Source organism: Dinoponera quadriceps, unplaced genomic scaffold, assembly GCF_001313825.1.
Source record: "Dinoponera quadriceps isolate SergipeBrazil2010 unplaced genomic scaffold, ASM131382v1 scaffold2110, whole genome shotgun sequence".
In the NCBI taxonomy this organism is placed as follows: Eukaryota; Metazoa; Arthropoda; class Insecta; order Hymenoptera; family Formicidae; genus Dinoponera; species Dinoponera quadriceps.
In genome coordinates, this window is record NW_014556168.1 from 105,416 (window position 1) to 126,183 (window position 20,768).

Below are 20,768 nucleotides of genomic sequence, written 5' to 3' on the forward strand. Positions count from 1 at the left end.
TCTATATATTATAATGATAGTATAATTTACTATGACATATACTAAACATATATCGCGCGACTAAGCATACTCATATTCGAGCTAAAATTTAGATGACATCAATAAACGAATACATCGATCAGATATATTTTTTAACTTGTAGATAAATTTACCGTACAAGCAAATATATATCAGAAAGTTAAAGAATGGCCTATATTGATACGTGTATTTTCAACATCGCAGCTTGGATTGCGCATTATTTCTAATGCCAATATAGGAAAAAAGTTTATCTCGCGCATCATCAACTAACGGTAACGTTACATCGATGTTATAATTTCTTACTCAACAATATAAGTGCAATGTAGCATACGTTGCATATAACAGTTAAATCGTCGAATGGGAAATCATAACGTTGTCGTAATATTACTGTTAGTTGGTGTTTACCAGGTAATAATTACTGTGTAACGTATAATATTATTATATGCGCGTCTATGAGAATAACAGAAAGACGGAATATTCTTTGTGTTCGTGACATGGACTATGGTTTCTGGGCAGCGATGTGCAATTAACAATTGTGCGATAGTTGTGCAAGGAGGGTTCAAAATCCACAAAATTACGATTTTTGAGATTTTGTTACCAATTGATAGTCTATACGTTTTTTTTTTTTACACAAAACAAAAAGATTCAAGCCTTACGGGCGTCTAAAATTAATCAAAAAGCAGTTCTCATTTTCTACTAGTTGTGCCACTTTTACTGGTCTTCTTTACCTATTTTCAAAGCTAAGCTTATCGACGAATGGAACATCCTTAAAGAAGACTACCGTGTTCCTCTTTCCATTCACGTGCGTGTGTAACCTCGCGAGAAAAATTCGCCGCGTGTACATTTTTGCATTACAGTATAACCCGCTCCTCTCCGCGATCCTGGAACGTTTACGAAACGTCGGGACGAATGAAAAGAGAAAAAAGAAGCTCGTTTCCAACCCGGAAGCCGAACCCAGCAATTGAGTACTCCCACCGTGATTCTCGCGTGGGCGAACGTGAAAGAGACGGATTCCCGAGAAAAGAGCGTCCTCCCGCCGCGACTTTTGCCGGATATCTCCCGCGTGAAACTCGCGCAGAAGTGCATACACGCGCGCCGAATCTCTCCGAGATAAATTCGTCGCGTCGTAAAATACGCTCGGTTCCGACGGACCGCGCGCGCGAGGGGACGACAGCATCGAGCCGGGCGGACGAAAATGATCGGCTCGCGTATCTCCTCTCGTTACTTTCGGCGGTAGCGATAACGGCAATCTCCGAGGGAACCGGCGCTGATGCTCTCCCTCGATTATTCGCATACAAACGACGGAATGAATATCGTCGCCTGAGCGTCCACCGTTTAATGGAGAGGACGTTTTGATAAGCCCTCGACGGGGGGGGGGATAATGTCCGCGAGATACACTCGCACACGCGCTACCCGCTCTATTCCGAGCGCGAATAAAACCGGTAATGCATTTCTCCTCGTTCGCGCTCTCTCGCTTTTCCTCTCTTTCTGGAGAAACGCGCGAATCGGCCCCGGGTGGCGAATCCGAGTATCACCGTGTGCGTTTCGCGTTACGATGCCCGCGTCTCGAAAAAGCGCTCGATCATTTCGGCGTCTCTCCGTATGACAGCTTATACGGTCTCTTGTGTTCGCTTTTAATTTAATTACATTCAATAAAATCGACTTCGCTGCCGTTAACCTCGGGCTCGTTTCGCCGCTCGTCATCGTGGAGCAGGAGGTAATATCGAAAGCGCGAAGTTACGAACGAACGGCTGTGGAGTAACCCGCATATCGTATCCGCTTATTCATCGCGCTGCTGCGACGATAAACGCCAATCAACTTGGAGCATCCCGTCAATTAGATCGTACAACGCTTACAACGTCGCCGCCGCCGCGAGTCGTCGCGGAGTAGCTGCGAGAGACACTTTTCGAAAGTGCTCGGACGAAAACACGCGGCCGAAAGCCCGAATTTTTGCCGGCTTCCGGATCGGATCGCGATAACAAACTTTCCACGCCGGGGCCACCTGGCCGATGTCCACTCGCGTGACGTCGTCGGCGGAAAACAGAATAATTAAATCGTCGATCGGCATTAGTCGCTTTTTCCTTTTTCTTTTTTTAACAAACGGACGAGTCGTCATGCACGCTCGGCCATAATTAGGCGTGATAATAGTTATTACGAGTCGTAACTGAAATGCCGATCGAGAGATCCGGTCGCGGTTAGGCAGGCATCGGATACGCCGCGTGATAGCGACTGCGATAATGAGAAGCGTAATAATTAGCGTGCAAATAGCGACCGAGCCCGTGGGCGTATTTACCGTGCGAACGGCAAGGAGGAAATTGACGCGTGTGCGTTCGATTCCACGTAGCGTCGCGCGTCCACCGCTCGCTCGCTCGCGTCATGGCGTGACTGGAATCGCGAAGGCCGACGCATGAAATAATAGGACTGCGACTATTACGAGAGCGGCAGCGTGGCGGTACGTTCTCGGCGGGACGGCACGGAGGCGTGGGCTCTAATTAAAACATGTCGTCGAGCCGTGCTGCGAGCATCACGACGGCCGATTTATCGAGCGAACGGCGATGCGCGCGCGAGTAACCGTAGGAAATAAGGAAAGACCGACCGACGAACCCGGTCTTTTTTACGGATAACGATTGATCGTACTCGGGCCCCGCAGGCTACGAGGCGACAGAATGCCGAGCACAAGGCCAGCACACGAGTTGCACACGAGCAGCACACTTCCATGGTGCCTTTCGTGCGTGGCATTGTGCGTGCGTGCGTGCTTGACGGGGGGAGAAAGAGAGCGAGAGAGAGAGAGAGAGGTAAAATAGCTGCGACTGGAGGTAAACGAGCCTGCGGGCCCACCTATTTACCGACACCCACCGAATGGAATGGACTTGGGGTGGCTGCAGTCGCGGCTCGATGCAAAAGGCTCCGAGGGTGCCGAACTGCCCCTTGCTGGGGCGAGAAAAAATGTGGAAAATGCGCGTTGAAAGAGGGCGACGCGCATATTTAGGCGGGAAATCCGCAGGCACGTACGTTCCGATCACACACAGTTCGTTTTACACGGAGATATTGTAAGAAAAATTGCCACAAAATTTCATAATTAATGAATTTCCTAACGCCGAACCGTACCGAAATTATGAATGAAATTATGTGTACGCATGAAGTGTAATCCACTAAAGATTACAGCGCGCATTGTAATTACAAGTTCAGTCATGGTTCCAGTGTGGTCTAGCATTAAAAATCAAGTTCGCTGGTAATTTTCACTACAATATTTCCCCCGTGTGAGTGTGTGACCGAGACGAGACCGCGCGGACGAGACTCGATCAGCTTCTCGGATGGTTCGCGCGACCACTCTTTTCTTTTGTTTCGAGGCGCGGAGGAGTCGCGAGCCAGTCCTGGGTGGCTACGACACACTCGCGGGGCCCTTGCGGGCCCTACCGCGATCGGGGGAGCGCCTGCAAACGGACCCTTTTGTAACACGGGAAGATTCCGCTCGCCACGTTCCCACGAGGTGAGGCACCACCTGTGCGTCGGAACGTCGGCCGAGCCGGGCAACCCCGTGGATCGGCCGAAGGGACGCTATGATTTTCGACCCTAATTTCGATCCGGGAAAGAGGAGCTGCCCGCTCAACCCCCGCACACGGTCGGCCGAGAAGGGTGTCGTGCCAAACGAGCCGGGGTTAAGCCACGAACGCGAAGTAGATCTGACGTGCGAGGGTGAGGGTTGTATTCGCATGCCGTTAGCGGCGAAGGTTTGAGGCTCGAGCTTGCTTCAAGCAGGAGCACAGACTTATCTGGGATTGTTGTAAACGCGCTCAGCCGAATCATTACGAAAGTAATGAATCAGGGGAGGCCGGGTCGAGTTGGGCCAAGGGTTATCTCGACTGAGACGTTTCGTTTATGAGGGAATTTATTACGAGGGAAACAGTAGAAGAATTTGTGTTCCTTTGAAGACACAGGAAAAGAGGGTGAGGAAATATCTAATAAATAAAAAAATGTTAATTCGGTGCGGGTACTAATAATATATATTTATTTATATCAATATATAGATATTTTTACGTCGAAAAATTTGTTTTAAATAAGAAAATATACATTTTCTTAAATCTGTAGCTTTGCACGAAAGCAATTGTTTATTCTACACAGAGTGTTCAGATATCAGACCGAGAAACTTCGGGTGCCTATAAAAGACACCGGAACAATTTTGGTCAATAAATCCATGTTGCCAAGTGAACTGTTTTGACATTAGAGTGAATTATTTACAACTATTGTTTACAATATTGGCTATTTACTTCGATGAAGAGATATCAGCTTTTTTTTTCCTGGTCCTGATTTTCGCTGTGCTGTCTTTCGATAAAAAATGTTAATAGAAATTGTTTTGTCAAAGTGAAGATTGTCGGGAATTTTCAAACAGGTAGAATTAGCTTGTTATTGACTCGCAAGCTCGGTATCACAGTGTTCCTTTATTATTTATCCGAAATTCATTCTCAAGATGGAATTTTTTCTTTTTATGAACTGACCGATATGTATCTTATTTAAAACGGAAGTTAGATGTAAATAGCCAACACTTGGAACAACTGCTGTAGATAATTCATTCTAATTTTGGTATCTTTTATACGCGCCCGAAATTTGTCGGTCTAATTTCGAGACATTATATATATACCTAAAGAAAAGAACTTAGACTTAAATGACTAAATATGTTATTAATGCGAAAAACCTTCCAAAAAATCTATTTTATTTTTTGGATTTTTTTCTTTCAGTATGCACTCATGCTGGTTTATATTTATATTTGGTTTCCGTGCTGGGGCCTTTTGCAAATTTCCAATGTTTCGTGAACACTTCAGCTCGTGGGACATGGGGGAAGTCCACATGAGACCACGTGACTTCAACTGTCGGAAGCGCAACTCGGCATTTCCCTGTATCGCGAAAGCAGCGGATACCAAGAGCACTCGTGTTCGAAAAACATCATGTTGTCATTCCTTTTCCATTGTTTCTCTTCTAAAACACACAAGCGAAGCACATGGCCGACACCCAACCGGTCTACTCGAAGCGGATAACGCGAGGCGGGTCGATAGAGCCGGAGCCGACGAGTAATCCCGCGCGCTAATTAAGAGTCGAAGAGACTCTCCAGATGACTATGTATCGCCACGACTGCAGCCGCTAACGTCTCATTTTCTCCAGACACCGGCCCCCTCGTCAACGCGCAAACGATGAGCGGACTAATTAACGAGCATCACCAATTAACGTGCGCCCATCTCGCGGCGTATCACGGGCGTGCCACGATTTCCACGGTCGAAGTACGCGGTGCCTTTCTTTCCCTCTTACTCTACCATCTCCTTCTTCAACTCAAAGAGGAAGGCCGAAAGGATCCCGCTTTCTGAATCACTTCAGATCTCGATACACCGCCGGCTCCTCCCCTTTGTCTCTCAATCTTGATAGACCGTTCTTGAATTGGCCCGCGGTTACTTTTATGTACAATCTAGTATAAGAAGCGGAAAGCTTAACGACCACAACGATGGTCGAACCGAAAGTACAACACCGGGTTAATAAAAAGCCCGTGGGGACGCCCCCCCCCCCCCCCNTCGCGATGCCGAGGGAGGGGGGCGCGTTGACACCGTTGCCCGACTGACCTTCCGTTCGTCGGGGTACGCGTCGGGAGGAAATTCGAAGCAGGTGATTTCGTCGCGACGACATCAATACGACACGACTACCGAGAAGTTAACGGTACTATGTACCGGGGAAGGGGCGAGGGGAAAAATACGAAGCGCGCGAAAATCGCGAGCTCGGCTCGGTTTTCCGTCCGAGCCGCGCTAACAGTAAATCGCGGCTCGGACGGGCCACGCTGGTTGACGGCACGTGAGTCACATATCGTGTCGCGAACCCATCGTCGCGGCACACCGGCGGCCCAGCAGCTGGCGCGATTCTCACCTGACGCGCCTTGTAATTGCGCCCCGCTGCAAACGGGTCACGCGGTCACTCAGATATTTATCGAGTTCGCGTGCCATCGGCACGTTTTCGATCTCGTTTTCTCGTCCGGCGCGCGCCTCGTCTCGTCCCCTACTCGCCGCGCGGTAATTAAATTCCTGAGGCAGCAGGAAGCACGACTAACTGTTCCATTGATCGTCCCGCGATCATCCCACTGTCGCGTCCGTGAGCGCGGCTAATTATTCCGCGCGGGTCTGCCGGCGACCGCGCAGCCGAGGCTGAAAGGGAGAAGAGACGGTGGCCGCTTTTAGTCGCGAATGTAAGCCTACAAGGAAGAATCGAAGGAAGGACCTGATTACAATTGCCAAGACTCGTTACTGCAACCGAATTATTTCGAATTATCGTTAGACTTTAGCTCGATCAGCCTGGTTTTCGAGACACCGGTAAAATATCTGTGACGTTGTTACAAGGATCTTTTGATTTTCCTGTTGAAATCAATCAATAAAATGGAAAGGGGGAATCAAGCATCGCCGGTTTCCTCCATAGTATTTGATACCAGACGATTTGTTCGCAGTAATTGAACAATTTAATCGAAACTATTTGTCCAAATCTTGCCGATCCTGCTTTCGGTGTACATTTCCAAGGGTTCCCGAGAATCCTCCTCTCGGGCACGCCGACTGTCGAGTCGCGGATTCTGCCGAAAGGCAGCGAACGTGCAACCGATATATGCGAGGCGGCGATCGGCCGGTCGAGTTCGAATCCGCACGCCGGATGCATCAGCCGAGACGTCGCGAACAGCCGTTCCCACAGACTTTTCGGTACGCGAAGGAAAGAGGACGACCCCGGCGTGGTCTCATCAGTGTCAGCCGCGGCAACATAAATCACGGAAACTTCCAACCGGCCGGTTTTACAAACGGCCAGCGCGGGCCGCTCGATCCCGATCTGATTACCGGCGCGGCCGATTTCGAAGTCGTTAAACTCATTTTCTCGGCACCATCCTCGGCGACTTTCACCGGCCAGATTGAGCGGTAAAGCCTGTCAGCTTTACGTAAGCCGGACGCGAACGAGCGCGCGATCGCTCGGCCCCATCCGCACGAGCCCCGATTAATCGCCGGTGAGCCCGCCGTATCGGCCTTCCGTAAAACGCCGTTGCAGTGCGACACAATATGACGAACCCGTTATTATGATTTCCCTTACGCAATTGCCGATCGTTTCGCTCGATCGCACCTGGCGGTGATACAGGATGCACGCGGTGCACCGTGTTGAACGCGGGTATAATTAATTTCAGAGCGAATCTGCCTTTTATTTTTCTCGATCGCGAGCCCGCCGTGTTTGTCGACGAAAACGACGACGCGAGACGCGTCAATGACGGACGAATTTCAGGTGACGTTAAATTGTGATTTGGAGTTCGCGCGAGATCACCGTAACCGTTTTAACGATCATCTCTCACGACGGCGTTATAATACGTTGTCACGTCGTGAGGTGTTATCACCACTGATGTTCGCGTGCAAACGAGCAATGTCGTTTCGCCGAAGGATATTAAGGGGATGCCGTGCTTGAAAACTTCGCCGGCGAAGTAACGACTTCTTCGCTTGCGAGGTTTACGCCGTGCTGACCGCGCGGAGTTATAAGTGCTTTTACATAATGAAAGCACGCGCGAAAAACGAATCGGAAGATTGCTCGATACGTGACGAAAATAATTAGAAATTTCAACATTGACATTGCCAGCTGTTAGTCGACGTAAATATTTACCTGATACAGAAATCCTGCAGCTTGTACGCACCGAACGAGTCAATGTTCTAATCGGGATCATTTCGAACAACATTTTTATATCCCTTCAATAGAATTTAAGCCGATATTTATAATCAGATCTTTTTAAGTTCATCTTCAAATGCTTCGTAGCCAATGAAACAAGCCGTGCAGCCTCTTGTAAATGAACTTAATGACGGCCTTATAGTTCTGAAAAGAAACGAAAAGTTTACGTAAAAAATTTACGTAAAAACTTTTACATCGTGGTTAGACTTTTTGTTAGACACGGTGAAACAGAGTAGCGTGCATTCATCGCACTTGCGCTTACGTAAGATCTATATGTGCGAGAAATTCAGAAAGAGTAACGCGATCGCGTCAGAGTTTACGTAAGCATAATATTTTGAGGATCGCCTCTCGCGTTATCGACGCTTATCAAGTTTGTCGCCGACTTCCCTTTAATGGATAAAGAAAGTTGTTTTGATACCGCATCGCGCGTGTAGCGCTGACTTTCTCCCTCATTCATGCGCTTCCACGGGGGTTTCGAAGCGGTGTGGAATGCATCGACGAGCGTTTCTGGAATTCCGGAGGATTGTTTGCGTTACTCAGTCAGGTAAGATGCCAGTCTGCGTCAGTCACCGCAGCACCCGACGTTGTTTTCTCAATTACTCGTATCAACGTAAACACCGCCGAGTCGCTTGGGAATTGCGCCGCCGACGGCCTCGTGATTGACGTTCTCGCCTAAAGCGAAACGATCGACGTGAAAAGTAGACAGCCGAGATAACAGCGAGCCGGACGACGACGTGTAACTTGAAATTCCCTAAGATTACATGCCCACGTGCGTTGACGTTGCGAAAGAAAATTAACATCGGCAATTAAGCCGGTTTAATCTCACGGTTCTCCGCCGCGAGGATATCGGCGCGCAAGACGTGCGTGTCGCAGCTTCAACATTGTGAGCGTGTGAAAAACAAGTTATTACCGGCGCGATGTAAACTCGCGATCCTGCCTTGCGCGTGACATTAGCTCGCTTCGGTGAGCTGACTTTTAGAGACGAAGAAAAGAGAGAGAGAGAGAGAGAGAGAGAAAGAACGCAGGAGGCAAAATGAGCGGCGAAAGAGTGGAAGACCGTACACTTCGCGGCCTTAGTTACAAAGCGAGGTATTCCGAGTGGATTCCGCGGAATGTGTAGCCGGCGAGACGCGGACGATTGAAAGCGTGACGACTTAAAGCGCGCCCGACAGGACGAGGCACGTGTCGAGATCCTCGGCGGGTCAATGTCGGCGCGTGTAATTACCCTGCATCGAGCAATTATTTCGAAATTTATCACCTTGAGAAAATAATGAATATCTCGAAAGGATGGAACATTTATGTAACATTATCTCGAGCGATCGGTGTTGGAGTAATATCCGTGATTTTGAACATCAGCTTCATGTGGCACGAACGGGTTAAGCAGAAGATTGCGAAGTAGCCGAGGGAAAGATCGGCAAGAACGAAAACGAGATGAAGATAAAGTTTGACTTCATTTTTGGCAAATTAAATATTAATCGCGATTGATTAGTTAGGAAGAGAGTATTGGTGTATTATCGCGTTAAGGGCTTCCCAGAGCCCAGCTTATCTTTAGAATGTTACTGTGAATGTATCAAAAAAACCTAGAGATAACGTAAAGATAACGTAAAGATAACACACTGAAAGCAAATTTTGATATTTGTAACTATACTAAAAGAAAAAAAGAAGTGCTACATTCAAAGAAATATTTGCTACAGAGTATTAGGATAATTATTTTATTTGAATTAAATAAATATTATTCGAATGCAGCATACTAAAAGGAAAAGTGCTACATTTAGGTGATATTTCTTTGATCTAAGTAAAATAATTATTCCAATACTCATTAGCAAACGTTTACTTGAATGTACTACTTTTTTCTTTCAGTGTATAAACATCGTAATGAAAGAATTATAATCAAGAGAGCCATTTTTCTGGTAACTGTAGTGTCAGTGATGATAACTTTACATACATATCGCTATTATTATTTTTGAGTTTAAAAGAGAGTAGAAGCCGAAGCCGAAAATAACTGTAATTTCTCTCAGTGCAACGTTGCTTCGGACGATCAGTATTGTGGGTAATTCCGGCAGTGTACGACGTGTCTTGAACACTATCCCGTGTGCAGCACGAACGCTGCAGGGAGAAGATTGCAAAGTAGCCGAGAGAAGAATAAAAAGAGCTCGATATGAGAGAAAAACGGCAGCGAGATGAAGATATAGTTCAATTTTATTTTTAACGGTTTAAATATTAATCACGACTGATCAGTTACAAAGAGAATGTTAGAATACTATCGTGTTAGCTGCTTCCCAGTCTAGCTTTACCTCCCTTAAAGTGTTTTTGTAAATGTCTCATGAAGACGAAAGAAAATCATGTACACTGAGAGAAAAATATTTGATATTCGTAACTATAATCATCACAGTGAAAGAATTATAATTAAGAGAACCTGTTTTTCTAGCTAATGTTACTATAATTAGTGATAATAATGCATATTACTACTAATATTGTTATGTTTAAAACCACAAAAAGGATATAGTTGAGACTGAAAATAACTTAATAACTTCACGATGCGTCTTGAATACTATCCTGGCCTCGTGTGCACGGAGAAAATATTGTAGTAAAAAATAACCACAACATTTTGCAACGATAGGCCATACCGGAATTATGACTGAAATTATGATACGTGTTGTAATCTTTAATTATATCATGTGTACACATCGCTAAATATCACAACATAATATGCAACAACAATAATTTCGATAATAATCCCGGCATAATCTAGCGTTACAAATTTTTGTCATAATGTTTACTACAATATTTTCTCCGTGTCGCCCGGACTGTGTAGGAAGAAAATTGCAAAGTAATCGAGAGAAGAATAAAAAGGGATCGACATAATACGGGGGCGTAGACGAAATGAAGATAAAGTTTGATTTGACTTTCGGCGGTCTAAATCTGAACCGCGATTGATTGGTCACAAAACGTGTGTTCGGGTATTACCGCGTTAGAGGGGCCTCCCGACTTGGGCCAAGGAAGGCCGCGCTCGCATTAGCGAGCGAGCACAAGCGAGGTAGCCGCGGCAAGGAAGAAGAGAACAACGCCGTCGGCGTCGTAGGGTGCCTGGAAGATGCGGGCAACAATGTTAGCCCGTGCTGCGTACAATAGCCTCCGCATTATGTGCACAACGCGGCAATGGGGCATCGCTAAGGTTACATTACCGGCTGGTTGCCTCCTCCTCTTACAAAGAGGACTCGCAGTTCGGCGCGCACAATGCGATACACCGGAGGAGGAGGGCCGGCTAGTGATGGGGTAGAAATGGTGTCGAGTTAAAACTCCAAAGGCGAATCGCAGGCGCGAGAGGTGCGATTAATCGGTCGCGAGGGACGGCCAAGTCAAATTCGCTCGAAGGGTCCCCTTACCGATCAATTTCCGGCCGCTGAACCGTCGGAAAGTCGAAATAACAGTAACAGTTCGAGAAGGAGCGCGGTGATGGACGATGATGTTACAACGATGGATCGTCGGGGAGCCGGTCGAGAGTTGCATTAATTCACCGTGCATAATACGCCGCGTATCGTGCATCACCGCGCTCTCATAGCCGCATTTAACACACGCGGGAATCGACGAACGATTCGGCGGATTAATTGGATTCACCCTTCTCTGCGCCGGTCGGAGCGCCCTTCGGCACGTTCGCCTGCCCGCGATCGCGTCGATTCCATCGCTGCGCACACAACCACGAAGTCCGTTGCAGTGCGTGTTTTCACGTGATGGGGTCGGCTCCCAGACCTGAGAACATTCCCACGTTCCGTAGCACGAGCCAAGAGTGTACAACCGGAAGAATTTCGGAGGCGAGGCAACCTATTCTCCGAGAGAGACGGACGAGAGACGCGAGCAAGGGGGTAGAGAGCAACCACGGTTAGAGTGAGAAGAAAAGACAGGGAGAGAGAGAGAGAGAGAGAGGGGAAGGAGGTAAAAAGGATACGGTGAAGGATGGGGAGAGAGAAAGGCTCGACGAAAGAGAGAAAGAGAGACTGCCTTTGCTGGCGCGAGAAGAGGAAGGAGAAGCCTGCCAACGGAAGTGTTTCGTGTACCGACGTGCTCCGAATTAGCATCGACGACCTAACGTGCCTCCCTCCACGCTGAACCGCACGCTCGGGGTCGTCGTTGAAGAGTACACAGAGATTTTGAGCACACGAGTGGAAGAAGCACGCGCGAGGAAATCGAGAAGCTCGAGCGAACGAGATTCTCCGAGGAGGAGGGGGAGGAGCGGCTGCAGATCCGGTAAATATCGCTGTTGCTCCGAGTGGTGGAATCGAGGATTATTACTTTAGCCCGGGGGTGACGCTCGTTGCGCGCTTGTTTATTTTCTGTAGTAGTAACGCCGGCTATGGCGGCTCGGTAATTCATGTTGCTTCATTCTGATACGAATTGATAATAAATTACACGCCGCGATATCGGGGAATGAGCCCGCCGGCTCGACTACTCCCTGGAATATTATTCCGCGGTTTTTCTCTCCCGCCTCGCGCGCGCGGGGCTAAATCGTGTGCCGATTGTTGTTCCATCTTGTACATTTGTTACGCCGCGCTTCCGCGTGTTATGATACTTATTTGCCCGAGAGATAATCAATGTTCCTCGTCGCGGGGAACAAAAGCCGGCCGCGGCTACGTTCGTGCGGTTATCGCGCAGAGTTTTGCGGCTGTTTAAGGTAATTGGCCCCGCAGACTGCCGGATTCTCAGTATTAAGAGGCTTTCATATAAGTTGGTTATATTTTGAATTGAAAAAATACCTTGCTGTAACTTTATTTAGTTGTATTTAAGCGAGGAAGATTAATTTCGAGCGCGCGAAATTAAGACGAATGTACACGCGATATTGGAAACGCGGAAATATTATTCACTTCTTAATTTTCTTATTAATACGTCTTTATTTACACGTCCGTCGAAATACAGTGGCATGATAGAAAGTGGTATATAAATATTGAAATATGCATTTATGCAAATATATTGCAGATACTACTAAAAATTAATTGATTAAATTAAGTAAATTTCCTATAGCCATACTTTCAAAATAAAATGGTAAATAGTTCTGAAATTTTTGTATAATGAACATTCTAGATGTAGCTTAGAAGAAATTAAAAATAGAGAATTAAAAATCAGACATTAATCTCAAGGAGTGTATAAAAAGTGTATTATCTTCAGCTGCGAATATCTCAGCTTCCGAATGATTAATCGTTTTTTAACTTCGCACATATGTAAATAGTATTTCCATCAATGTGCGGCTAAAATTTAAAAGGATTTCTCGAAAAAATGATTTGACGGATCAACTACCTTAACACTCGCGCGCGTACGTCTCTGTAATTTTACGAATGCCTATTCTTTATTAGTCTGCGACGGGGGAGGGGGGGGATACTCGCAAAGGGCGCGATGGGTTATGTCCGTCACAGGTGGTGTGCCCCGAGTAAACGCGGAATTCCGAGTATAACCTCCTTCTCTATATCCGCGGGGCCGGAGATTATGTTTACTCGCAATCGGAGATATCTCGTTCGGCTTTGTTGACCGTGACCAACGATCCTAAAATATTATCTCCGGCCCGGCTATCTCCTTTCTTCACGGAGAATGGGAACTTTTTTATCATCCGGGATCGAGGACGCGAGCTTATCTCGCAGCGATAACGCCCTTACAGAGACATTACGGCGGGCTCCTTTCGATCGGTCCTCCTAAAAATGCAGACTCGACAAAATTTCACTAGAGTCAATTACCGTGACCGTCGTAATTTCAAACAGATCGGCAATTAAACCAGCTGTATCTGCCTAAGGCAGATTCTTTAACGAACATACACGTCGTAGCGTCGTGTCCGGGCCGATAGCCTCCGTAGTGGAGGCCAAGTTTTGCGTTTAAATCCAAAAGCTCGTAAATATTCGGCCGACCCACGTGTGGAACGTTGTTTTGGGGGTATCGGCTTCCAAAAGGGCTAAACGCCTCGTTAAGTCCCGCGAAGCGAAGCCTGTCCGGGTCGAAGATGGGCGGATCATTAAGATCGTACGTTTATAATTCAAAACATGGGCTCCCGACCCGCTCGATGCCACATCCTGGGGAACCGGTTGTCGGAAACTTTCTGGAGGCCGGTCTAATCTCGGACTAATATCCGATGGAATATGCAAAATTCACAATCGGGCAATCGGGTCAGCGCGTGAATCTTCCGAGCAGGAAGAAATCGTAGATTAATTATAGCCGAATATTCCGGCGGCTGGACAGACTTACGGACAGACAGGATCACCGCTGAGATCGTCCTCAGCCGACAAATCGAAAACTGTTGCTGGATTCGTACAGCCCCGAAATTGCTCGGTGACGTAACTAACTTGCGTTAGCACTTTCCATATGTTAATCATTCGTGTCTGTCCGCAAAGATCTTTGCACGAATATAGAAAGTGTTAAATTAGATCTATCAGAATTCGTAGAGGAGAAAGTGGTACTACAGTCCCTTGTAGATATAATAGCCCCTATTAACATTTCCGTTATCAGGTGGCGAATTCTAGCGATTACTTATGGAATCGTTCGTTTAGTAACCACGTTATCATTTTTCCTCCGGTTCGACTCATTACCCGATGTCGCCGCATTTTTTACGAGCAACGTCCCAAATAATAAATACTTCATAACTTTGAGCCTAGAAATCGCGTGAACGACACTTCGACGAATGTAATCGTTAATCTTCCAACTTAAACTATTGCTTACTAACAAAGTCAGTACTAAAAGTAAACTGGGATCGTAACCCCACCTTCTCCTCCACAACCCGCGGCGATATGAAAGCGAGAAAGGGGGCGGGGGGAGGGGGACGCTCAGCATTCGCGACATTTATTTCTATTGTTCCGCGCAAAGTGGAATGCGAACTGGTCCGGCCGGCGCGACCCGGCGTTGCCCGCCAAGCCGTGATTCATTGCGGAGAAGTGCCGGGAGTGCTGCCGACACGCGCGTGCACGTGCACCACGTCGGTGGTAACCGTCGGTGAATCAACAAGTGTGCCTCGAGCGCCGCGCCGCTGGCTTCCTCTCCTCCCACCGATCGAGTACAAATCAGTACAAATAAACGAATACCGGCGATCCCGAGAAAACGTCTCGGGCGTGTCGTCGCACCGACGTGTGGGCGCGCGGAAGACGTCAACATCGTCCTCCCGGAGCTTTCGATCGAAGCGAGTTACGCGCCGAGGGGCCGAGTCGCGGCCGTGCCTTCGCGTTTTCATCTCGATTGAAAGATGACGCGCAATTGGCAATTGCCCGGTGTGGAACGAGCGGTCCACGAGTGTGTTTACACGGAGCGCACGTCGCGCCTCGGTTCACATCGGCTTACGCTTCCTCGAAGCGCGCGCGCTCATAGATTTATTCGCGATAATCCCGTGCCTGTGGCGCGATCACGCTCGCGCGGATCGCGCGGGTCGTCCTCGTGCTGGTCGCGCGTCGTGGCGTGTGCTCTTCTCTCTCTCTCTCTCTCGTTCTCTCCCTCTCTTTCCTCCCCCGGCGCGCGCGCGTCCAGGGCAGCGTGCAGGTGTGCTCTCGGTAAGGTGTCCCCTCCCCCGCTGTTTGCGCGCAAGGAGAGGCCCCCCTCCTCGGCAGGCGTCGAGCGGCACAGAACCTGTGTGCAGGCCCCAACAGGCCCCCCGATCTGTGGGAACGCTCCGGCCTGCGAGCTTCCCACGATACGCCACGGCTGCTGGCTGGCTGTGCACGCGGACTGCACGCTGTACAACCGTGCCCCTCGGACCCCCTTTTGCACCCCAGTCCCAGCGAGAATCCCAGACTCGCGTGGAGGGGCACGGAACCGGCGAGGACGATGGTGGGGCGACCCGTATAAGTAATTGAAAGTACCCCACCAGCGCTCAGAACCGTCACGGGCACAGATCCAGACGTAATCTCGGAAGCCCGAGGACACAGCGAGCAACACGCGACAATAAAGAGAGAAACAGAGAGAGAGAGAGAGAGAAGCTGCGAGGAGGAGAAGGAGAAACGATAAGGAGGAAGAGAGAAAGAAGAGAGAGAGAGAGAGATTATACAAACGACGTGAAGTTCCATTCGCGTACCCGGCAGTCATCGAATCTGACAGCGGAGACGCACGCGGAGAGGACGCGAAGAAGACCACTTGGCGAGCGCGACTCCTACACCTTGTTTTGTGACGAGTGATATACGACAAGAAACAAAGTGTGATCCCCCCCCCGCCCCGCATGGCGCCGCACACGAGTTACACGCCGATCAGCGGCATGGAGTACGAGGAGCCGGTGTCGCGCACTTACCAGTACCGCAAGGTGATGAAGCCGATGTTGGAGCGCAAGCGGCGCGCCCGCATCAACCGCTGCCTCGACGAGCTGAAGGATCTGATGGTGACCGCGCTGCAGGCCGAGGGCGAGAACGTCGCCAAGCTGGAGAAGGCGGATATCCTGGAGCTGACGGTGCGTCATCTTCACACGCTGCGCGCCGCCCGGAGGCTCACCCTCACTCCGGAGAACAGCTACGCCGATCGGTTCCGGGACGGGTTCACCCAGTGCGCACAGGAGGTGTCGACGTTCCTCTCGACGTCGGTCGCCGCGGCGGTGCATCCCGCCGCCGGGGCGCAGCTGATGCGACACCTCGGCGGCTGTCTACGACGCCTGGAGAGCCCGGCCGGCGCGAATCCCGCGACGACGGCGTCCACGGCTTCCAAGAGCCCGTCGCCGAGCGGCCAGAGGAACGTCCCGCCGCAGAACGTCTACTCGCCGCCGCAGAGCCCCGTCAGTGTCGCGAGCTCCTCCGTCGAGTCCACGGACTCGTCCAACGCCGTCTGGAGGCCTTGGCGATGAACCTCTTCAGCGAGAAGTACGTTCCGTACGATCTCCGGGTGGATCAGGAAGAGCCGGTCGAGATCGTGGATTCCCACCGTGCCAGAGAGAGAGAGAGAGAGAGAGAGTCCTCCCCGTGCCGAGCACACACGCGGAGAAACGACGAATCAATTGTTCTTCCGTCTCGGGCGCTTCACCACACCCGGGGAGACGTTGAGGATCTTGCGCTCACTTCGCAATCGAGATCTTATCCCGACTTATTCACTCGATCGTATTGTACATAAGTGATAAAGCTTTAAGTGACGTCTGTGATAGGGTTCCATTTTGTACCTGAACTGACTGTTTTCTTATAAAGTATAAACTACTATTATATAGACGTTAATTCGTTATATTAAAGAAACTCATCGCGACGACACACGACGCCGTTCGCGGCGAAATAAATATACGTCGAGGCAGCAGCCGGCCCCGCACGATAATCAATAAATGTCTCGTTTAAACGATTAATCTTGTCGAATCGATCTCGCCATCCCCCAACTCTCTCTCTCTCTCTCTCTCTCTCTCTCTCTCTCTCTCTCTCTCCTACTTCATAACAAACATACTTTTTAGATATAAGAATAGTGCAATCTCTCAGTTAAAGCCTATAACAATAATAATCTCGATGACGTAACGTATTCTCAAAATATTTAACGATATTTCGATGAGATTAACTCTTATTTATCGAAGCTGTTGCGCGTATCATTGAAAAACTACGCGAGTTGCAAGACAAGGGTAAATTCACGGGATTAAAGCACGTTCAATCGGTCGCACACGAAGATATAACGTCGTAGTAAAAATTACCGCAAAATTGTATAATGTTGGGCCAAACCGGAATTAAGGCTAAAATCATTATGTGTGTTGTATATTTAATAATGTGTACAATGAAGCGCATCACTAAAAGTTACAATATATATGCCATAATTTCAACTATAATTCCGGTATGGTCCAACATTATAAAATTTCGTGGCGATTTTCGCTACAATATCTTTATTGAGAGGAAGATATACTTAAGTTCGGGGACAACAATATCCCTTTTTTTTCATTTTAACCACAAAAATAATTGAGAGAACTATTTTTCTAGTAAATGTTATTATAATATCAGCGATAATAGCCTTGCATGCGTGTTAACATTATTATTTTTACGGTTAAAGTAAAGAAAAGATTTTGTTGCCTCCGAAAATAATTGTATCTTTTTCTTCGTGTAGAACACGGCGACGGTATGTCGCAGCAAGTCTCGTTCGGTGCTCGCGCAAGGCTGCAATGTTTGGCCGGCGGCTTCAGCAAGTAACAGCACGCAATATTGTGAGAAATCGGCGAGAACCGCTGCGGCATCAGCCGTCGTCGCCCGCCGACGTGTCCGGAGGTGGCGAAAATGACACATGAATATTAATGCGTCTTACGTGACTTGATGCACCGGCGACGGTTTTTTTGTGCCTTCCCCCCTACCCCCCTCCAACGAAATCCCCCTCCACGAAGACGCGATTTAATCAGTTCCTCCTTCACACGCGTTCTCGGGGACGCGATATATATCGTTGCTTCGCGAAACGGAAGGATGTTGTCTCGTCGCGATCGAATCATCCTTTTTTGCTGTTCGTAAAAACTGAAAGGATCGAGTAAAGTCGATCGAGGAGTTCATTCCGAGAAGAGCCGCCGATCGATCGATCGCGTCAATCAACAGCCGTGAGGCGCGACGCTTTCACACTTTTTCGCTCGTCTTCCGTTCCGACGGTGTCCCCCCTCCCCCCCTTCCCAATATCGCGTTAATTTGATTTTACGTAAGTGGAACAGCCGGCGTAAGAAAATTAACTCTTTCTTCTCCGCGGGTCTCCCGTCTTACTTTCCGATTAATGCATTCTCGTGTTCCGTCGGCTCGCCCGGTCGATAACGAGTATTTAATTGCCGCACGGCTGCCGACGTATTTACTTAACGTGCGTCTCAAGGCGGCGAATTAATCGACGAGCCGCGCTTTTTATGCCAGAACCGCGTGCCCGCGCGTCGGTTGCGACCCGACCGCATTCTGCACCCTATCAATCATCGCCGTTACGGCACGATTTCTGTGCAGCATCGTCCCGGCCTCATCATCATCGGTTGTGCGTTACAACTCGACGCGTGGAGAACGCGATTTTATTGATTTATTTATTCTTTTATTGTATTTTCGTGTTTCCGCAGTTCTTTTTTTCTTTTCTTTTTTTAAACTACCGGAGTCTCGTTACGCGCGCGCCTCTCGTCGAAAAACAGCGGGAAATTGCCGGCAAGAACGGTATTTCTGCAATTGGCGGTAAAGATTAGCGCGAATCGTTACGTCAGTGCAGCAGAAAATTGTGGCGGATCATGAATTTCAGGAAAAACGGCGATTGACAGAGCGAGATCCGCGTTGTTTCTAGGGTGAGGCCATAAATTGCACGGCAATTTGACCTTTCCGTTTTCTTCCCTTCTTCCTCTCCTTTCTCCCGTCTCTTCCCTTCATCTCTCTCTCTCTCTCTCTCTCTCGTTCCCTCCATTTTTGTTCCTCTCTTTTTCCGTTTTGCTTAGATGGTACCATCTCCTTTGAAAGTGCTGTCGCGGCAAAAAGTATCAATCGCATCGCATGCAGACGGAAATGAACCCGGCGCGGTAACAGCTTCTCATTCAAGCGCGATGCACGATTGACAGGCGCGCGCTGTACTCGCGTGCGAGAGATTGCGCAATTATCGGGACGTAAGCCGAGCTGGGCGTTGACTCGCGAGCGTTCAAATCTAACAACAAAGTCGCGGCGTTATCGTGAAGTATCGACGATCCGACGTGCGTCGGCACCGACTCTTAAATTCACATTATTAACACAGAGAACGTGGAAATCACTTGGTCGTTCTCGGAAATGTACGAGGAAAACGTGCGAAGGGCCTAATGTGCAAAAGCTCCCTATCGTTGCACTTTCGCACTCATACTCACTCACGTACACAGTAAGAAATTGTGTGTTTAATTTAACACATTCCACATGCCCCGAACGGTTCACACAAATTTTCGTGTTGATTTAACGCAAGATGAATACGTTGAAAAATAGAACGCAGGTGTTATGTAAAAAAAAATAACACAAAATTACTACGTTGATCGACATTGAAATATAAAATGTATTATTTGCACGCTTACGCGTGAAATATCGACACAACGCGAAATGTTGAGATAACATGAATTCAAAGTGTAAATCCGGATTTACCCTTCGTGAAGCCGATTGCAAAATGTTGACACGTAACGTTGTTATGTACTAAGAATCGATACTCGAGTCAGTACCTCGGCAGCGGTTATTTCCTACTTTGGTAGCCATTATAATAATTTGCGAATCGATTTGCTTGTTCCAGGTGCTCACGGCTACACCGTCATAATGCTGACAGCTGCCGGCGTTTAAACAATACGACGAACTGGTACGTAGCTTTCCTCTTCCTTTTCAAAAATCTTTGCAACGTCACGCACGTGCATTCGCACGTTCGCCACGACTTAGCTGCTTATCGGCGCGATAACGGTGCGTCCGCGATCCGCACTCAGAGAAATGGCTTGGCAATAGCAGTTAAATCTCATCAGCTAATTTGAACTTTGCTGTCATAACTAAAAGTTGGCTGTTAGAGATAAAACGCATCTGCTGCGAAGTGCAACTTCATTAGCTGAAATTATTAGCACCGGTTAGCTAACTGGTTAGCTGTGCTGATTATATCATATATGGATAATGTAAAACGCTTTTTTTATCAATTGACGAAGTGATGCAGAACCCAAGATTTATTGACTCGCGATTCAGAGGTTCGAGTACACCCGATGCTTAAGGTAGTTGGCCCGTCAAACGATTTCCTTGGAAATACTCTGAAATTTTAGCTGCATATTGATGGAATTATCGTCTACACGTCTGTGAAGTTAGATAACGATCGATCATTCGGAAGCTATTCGCAACTAAAGGTGACGCTTTATACGTATTGTTTGAGGTTAATGTCCTATTTTTAACGTGTATTTCTAATTTCTTTTAAACCACATTTAGAATTTTCATGGAAAACTATTGTGGTATTAAGAACTTATACAGAGATATTACACAAGAATTTTAGAATTGATCATTTTATTTTGAAAATATGGCTATAAGAAATTTACTTAATTTAATTATTTAATTTATTTATTCATAGTAGTGTATATTTACATATATATATAATATTACATATATATATATATATATATATGTAATATTATAAATGTAAATATATATATATATATATATATA

The 20,768-nt window shown here is 47.7% G+C and overlaps 1 protein-coding gene across 1 annotated transcript; it reads left to right on the top strand.

Annotated features, from left to right (window-relative positions):
- The first annotated feature begins 15,519 nt into the window (after positions 1 to 15,519).
- Positions 15,520 to 19,933, top strand: LOC106747082 (enhancer of split mbeta protein-like). The gene is made up of 2 exons (XM_014624358.1): positions 15,520 to 16,535; positions 19,870 to 19,933. The coding sequence occupies exon 1, from the start codon at positions 15,908 to 15,910 to the stop codon at positions 16,517 to 16,519; it is 612 nt and encodes a 203-aa protein (XP_014479844.1). The 5' UTR covers positions 15,520 to 15,907; the 3' UTR covers positions 16,520 to 16,535; positions 19,870 to 19,933.
- Positions 19,934 to 20,768: the final 835 nt, after the last annotated feature.

Coding starts and splice junctions, on each gene's coding strand:
- LOC106747082 (XM_014624358.1), top strand. CDS start 15,908: ATGGCGCCGCACACGAGTTACACGCCGATCAGCGGCATGGAGTACGAG.